General features: G+C 55.9%; 1 protein-coding gene across 1 annotated transcript in view; it reads right to left on the bottom strand.

Moving 5' to 3' along the window:
- Positions 1-3,983: 3,983 nt before the first annotated feature.
- The window catches only part of PILRA (paired immunoglobin like type 2 receptor alpha), a 32,557-nt gene continuing 30,447 nt past the window's right edge, over positions 3,984-6,093 (bottom strand). Inside the window, 4 exon segments of the mRNA XM_073215115.1 lie at positions 3,984-4,298; positions 4,466-4,497; positions 4,713-4,762; positions 5,190-5,220. Of these exon segments, the coding sequence (XP_073071216.1) occupies positions 4,188-4,298; positions 4,466-4,497; positions 4,713-4,762; positions 5,190-5,220 (224 nt within the window). The 3' untranslated portion in view covers positions 3,984-4,187.

Genomic DNA, 6,093 nt, shown 5'->3' with positions numbered 1-6,093 from the left:
CAGAGACAGAGAGAGATGACCCACGGTAGCCGGGAGAAAGGCTCAGAGAGGGCGCCACGGCAGAGCATCCCAGGAAAGACAGCCGACTGAGACAGACAGGGAATCAGAGAGGCGGCTGGAGCCAGACACGGATTAAATCCGCAAGAAGGGGGTCAGAGGCCAGCGCACAAACAAGGACACAGGAACAGACCCACACGCACATCTTGCTGGCGAGAGCAACCTAAAGAGACAGAAAATAAGAGATCAACAAGTGAGCAGACAGCAAACAGATGAGGCCTATTTTTCATTCATTCATTCACTCATTCATTCTGCAGATGTGTGCAGAGCCCTACTGTGTTGCAGGCTGGTGCCGCTGAGGCGTGTGAGGAACTCCGCCCAGCCTCTGCCCTCCTGTGAGCTTAGTCAGATGGGAATCATTCACTCACCCCATGTAATATTTGGACCAGGCAGAGTGCTTGGAGCCCTGAGCGGCTCTGGGAGCCATGGTCAGGTGGTGGTGCAGGCAGTGTGGACAGGAGGGCTAAGATCTGGAGGAGGAGCTGACCTGGCAGCGGTAGGCGGGGCAATGGGCTTAGGACTATGGGTGCAAAGACACCATGCGAAGGCCTGCTTTCCACTTGATGCAAAAGCAAAACCTTGGTTCCAAGGCCTGGGCCAGACCCCTCCTTGGGGAGGTGGGTAGGGAAGGCTGGTGAGGGAGAAAGGGAGACCCTGGGTGATAAGTCTTCTCCTGGGGGTGAGGAGGGTACAGCAGGGCCGTGGATTGCCAGACAATCCGGGGACGGGAGAGGAGTTGGTTCACCATTCCCCAGGGGCCCAGAGGGGCAGGGCCTCAGGCTGGGTCGGATGCCTCTCTGGCTCCAGTGCCCGGGGCCCCAGAGCTGCCAGGGCCGGGGTCTGCGTCTCCGTGACACCACAGAGAGAGGGCACTTTGGTTTGGAACTGGGGTCCTTCCATCTCAGGGCTAGTCTGATGCAGACACATGCCAGGCCTGTGGCAGAGGAGCAGCACTGAGTACCCCGTGGCACAAGGGATGTGGCTGTGGGCAGGGACAGCACGGCCGAGTGAGGTTGAGCCAAGAGGCCAGAGCCTGAACAGCTCCCAGGCTTGAATGGGTATTAGAAAGACCTGGGAACTGTGCTCTCAAAAAAGAAAAAAAAAGTCCTGGGCTTCTCCGCCTGTCCTCTGCCCCCAGTGTCTGAGCCAACACATCTCCTGGGGGGGTGGACCTACATTTTTAACAAGCACACAGATGAGGAAACAGAGGCCCAGGACCCCCAAAGTCAGTAGCTGAGATGGAAGATGCTCCCACATGATGCCCCAGGTCTGGCCCTGTCACATCTGGTCCCTGCCCCATGCCAAGTGCAGGGCTGGGGCTGTACTCACCATAGGCCTTGGTCTATGCGAGAAACCCCACCACAGATAAGGAAACTGAGGCTGGGAAAGAAGAAACCGCCCCAGGGCGATGCAGCTGAGTCCCTGTTTCTTGCTGTGCTCAGTGGGCTTCTGGCAGAGAGGGGGTGTCTGCCTGCTCGGCAACCCCTCTGCCCCCAACCCTCCACTGAGACGTTCAGAGACCATGTCCTCCCCAATCTTTCTAACTGAACTTGGCTTTTTCTAATGGCATCTGGGGAAGTTGCTTTGAAGGGCTTTCCCTTCATATTTCCTTTTCTGGCCCTGAAGTTGTTCTAAACATTCACCAGTTTACAACTAGATTTGCTTTGCAGAACAGCTGCCTGCTGCCTGCTGGACAACCGAACCTGCTGGGTCCTGCTGGGGTTGGGGGTGTTGGGCCCAGGTGAGAGGAGCAGGGGCCCCTCCTGGGGGATGACGCAAGGGCCAGTGACTTTGCTCCACTTTTGGGTGGGGTGCTGGGCTTCTGAAGTTGACTGTGTACCCCCAGGCATCTCTCTGAGCCTCTGTCTTCTAAAGAATGGGCACAATGTAAGATGTTTAGTACCATGCCTGGCTTGCAGTAAGCATCCAATAAATGTTAATTAGCACTGGTGGTATTTTCAATGGTTGCTCTCTGGAGCAGGCAATAGAGGGGTGGGAAGTGGGGATATAGAGGCCTCTCAGAGGAACAAAGGGATGAAGGGACTGGAGAATGCAGCCCTAGGACCCCCAACCCTGCACCTATCCGGAGCAGCGCCATGCTTATCTCCTGTATGAACTGAATATCTATGCAAAAGTTTACTGGGAAAAAGGGTCTATGGCTTAAAAAGGGTTGAAAAATTACCCCTTGAAACTGCATTATCCAATGTATGGCCACTAGTCACATATTAAAGATTATTTTGTCCAAACTGAGATGTGTTGTAACTGTAAAATAGACACTGGACTTTCAAGACAGTGCAAGAAACATAATGTAAGATATATCTCAATTAAAAAAAAATACTACATGTTGGAATGAATACAATTTGGGTATGCTGGGTTAAATAAAATGTTATTAAAATTGATTTCACCTGCTTCACTTTTTTAACATGGCTCCTAGGAAACTAAAAATTTCCTCTGTGCTCTGCATTTGTGGCTCGCATCCTATCCCTGTTGGCCATGCTGCCCTTAACTACTCACCAGGGCCCAACCCCGGCCCTGGGAGGCTGGGCTGCATTGCCCCGGTCCTAATGGAAGACCTTCTTGCTTCCAGGTTGTCCCTGCCCCAGCTTGTTAAGGTGCCTGAAATCCCAGAACCACCGCTTTATGTTGGGGGGTCCTTAGCAGCCTGGACAAGCCATGGCGACAAAGACGCAGGAGGACAGGGCCCAGATAGGGAATGAAGGAGACGCTGGAGGCCTGAAGGATGGCCCTTCTGGGGGTGGGGGTGGGGTGGAGATTTGGGTCAAACTCAGGGGGCCCCCAGGCAAGCCCATCACCTACCCTTTGCCCCTTTGTAGCCCCCATCTCACCTGCGGATCCTGGCTGGTAGGGGCAACATTTAACATCGCAGCTACAGATTCTATGCGCACCTTGTCTGCCCTTGTTTTATGGGTCCTTGCTTGCTGCCTTGAAAGCTTATTTCCATATATCAAATCCTATTTTCCCTTTGACTTCCACGATGAGGCAGGAGATATGTTGTTGGTTGGTTCCAGAAGCCACTCAAGTCTCATTTTTAAAGGATAAATACTAATTATCAGATCAAATCATTTCCTGAAAATCCAAGGAAAGCCCCAGAGACTAACAAAAAGGAGTGGCACTGGGGTGGGGTGGAGGGGATGGGGAGACCTGGGGTCCACCCCTGCCACTCCCCGCTGGGCAGCTGTGGGTCAGTCCTGCTCCCCTTGGTACCCCAGGCTGCCTACCTGCAAGATAAGGGCACTGGGTTCACTTTGGTTCTTGTGGTCACATCCGGGACACCCCAGCCCCAGGCTCCCTCTGGGCTTGCTCCAACGTTCAGAAAGGGGTTACCTTGTTGGGAATGGCTGGGCTGTCCCTCTACCTGTACTTCCTGGCCCCAGTGGAGTCTCAAGGAGCAAGGAACAAGGAGCCAGGAGAAGTGGCCCAGAATTGTGAGTAAGGAAACAATGCAGGACTGAGGTCAGGGACCCAGGGCTGGGCCCAAACTCCAGGGGAGCAGGGGCCTGAGGGCCTATGGGCATTCTCTCTGGTGGCCACTCTGTGGGTCAGAGACCCTGGAGCTCATGCACTGGGCCAGGAGGGAGAGATGAGATCTGCCCGGGAGATCCTGAGCTGATGGGGATACAGGATGCACAGGTGCACACTCACTTCTGCAGATGACCTGGCGTCCTCCATCCCCACCTGTGAAACAGGGGTTGTCAGGAAGATGAAATGAATGAGGGCACGGAAGGGCTCTGTAAGGGGAAGAGCCCTGTGGCTCTGAGGTTGTTAATCTCTTGCCTGAGGCACTCACTGGAGAAGAATACTAGAGGAAGAATCTTGGGCCTGAGCTATTCTATATTAGAGTCCATTTTTAGTGAGAAGGACAGAAGTTGAAGGTGACATCGGTTTCCTTCTTAGATGCATTCAGGCAAATTCTATGGGAACTTTTATTTGTGTGGGCAAAGGTTAGGAGTTGAAGAGGGAATTAGAGCAGATGGCTGGTTCCTTCTGGTCCCTGGTGGCTTCAACACCTGCTGGCTTTTGAGACGTCTGTGACTGGCCGTGGTGTCTGTAGGAAGCTGTGACCCCTCTGCACAGCTTACTCCGAGGAGGTTATCATTTGGTCCCTCTCGCTAGGCCTTTACCATAGAGTATAGGGTCTCTTCCTGGGGGCTCTCTCGGGCAGGGGCTGCTGGAGAGATCAAGCTGGAGAGGGCAAGCGAGGCATAGAGGATGCCATCCTCCTGGGCAGCAACCAGAGAGAAGGGGTTAGATAGTCGGGGGAGCTGTCCCATCCTAGAGCAGGGAGCCCACACCTGAGGGACTTGCTGACACCACAGGCTCTCTAGTCCTTCCAGCCCCACCTTCTCCAAAACTGCCCCTAATTCAGGTCCTCCTCTGAGCAGCTTACCTTGGGGTTCAGCTTGGGGTCTGTAAGTTGTCCTAGGAAAAAAAATAAAGGTGTGCGGGGGTCAGGTGGCATAGCAGCCAGGGTGGAGGAATGGGCAGGGCACCAGCAGTGAGGTCCTCGGGCTAGGGCAGGCCCAGGGATAGTAGGGACAGATGGGAGGCCTGGGAAAGAAGGCTCGCTGAGGGCCCTGGAAGGGGCGGGAAGGCAGGCCGCGGTGGGGAGTGGGGCGGTGGTGGTGCAGACTTGCCTGTACTCCCAACGTTCTCGTATTTCTCCTCGGCTCTGTGCAGCGAGTCCCTGTGTGGGAAGGAGAGGGCGGGACCCGTGTTCCGGGCTTAGCTGAAGAGTTCAAACCTGCCTGGGGCGAGTTCTCTGCGAGGGGTTCTGCCACCCCCCCACCACCTCAGGTGACTCAGAGGTTGAGGCTCCCAGGAGGAGGCTGCTGGGAGAGGATCGGAAGGCAGTTTGCGGGGAAACCCAGCTGAGGTTCGAGCGCCCGCTGAAGGCGGGTTGTTGCAGAGAAGCGGCTGTTAGACGAAGCGCTGGGAGGGGAGGCGGAGGACAGGGAGGGGACTGTAGGAGGAGCCCAGGGAGGGAAGGGACCCAGAGGGGATCCAGAGGGAGGGGAAACGGGCCGCGGGGCAGACGCGGAAAAGGGACCAGCGGACGGGACGGTGGGCGGAGCGCGGTGGAGTAAGAAGCTCCTGCCCGCGGCCGCGCTCACCTGGCTGGGCTCCCGGCCTCCGCGCTCCGTCCTGCGAAGGGACCAACAGGTCGTCAGGCGCTGCCCTCGGGCGTCTCCCACCCGCCTCCCGGCTCCGCCGCGGACACCGGCCTGGACCGCGCCGGTTCTGCCCTGGGAGGGCCGGGCTCCGAGCGCCCTGCAGTGCCCGGTCCACCGCCGTCCGCAGCGGGGGCGGACGCCGCGCTGCTGGGGCCGCTTGCCCCGCTCCTGGCCCGGCCGCTCGCCCGCCCCGCGCTCCTCTCTCCCGGCGGCCGCTCCTTTCCCGTCAGTGCCCCTCGGCCTCCTCCTGACGCCCCGTGTCCCCGCTGCCGCCCTGCGGATCCCCCCATGTCTGCGCGGCGCTCCCCCGATTCACCCCCAGGTCACAGCGCCGTCCCCACCAGCACCATCCTGGTCTATTTTCATGCAGCCTCTTTGGGTTTTTCTTTCTTCCGTTGCTTTACCTATAATCTGTTTATTATATGCCACTGTCGCATCGTTTTAATTATAGTAGCTTAATAATTATAAGTGCTCATGCTCATATAGTGCTTGCTCTGTGCCAGGGTCTATCCTAGATGTGTTATGGCTATTACAATAATAGTTCCGCTGTTATCAATCCATTTCGCTGATGAGTAAGTTGAGGCACAGAGTAATGGAACCATGTGTCAGAGTTCACCTAGCCAGGCTGTGGGGCAGGATTTGACTGCAGGCAGTCCAGATTCTATGGTCTCCTCTGCTTTAATATCTGGTAGGACTAATCTCTGTTGACGTTTCCTTTAAAGTAATTGCACACCCTTTCTGGTGGGTGTTAGGGTACAATGAATGCCTCCAGCCCTGTCCTCTCTTTTGAGCTGTAACGAATACATTCATACTTAGATGGACATCTCTACTCAGATGCCACACG

This window comes from Manis javanica, chromosome 10 (assembly GCF_040802235.1).
Source record: "Manis javanica isolate MJ-LG chromosome 10, MJ_LKY, whole genome shotgun sequence".
NCBI classification, from domain to species: Eukaryota; Metazoa; Chordata; class Mammalia; order Pholidota; family Manidae; genus Manis; species Manis javanica.
This window is presented reverse-complemented; position numbering and strand designations above follow the sequence as displayed.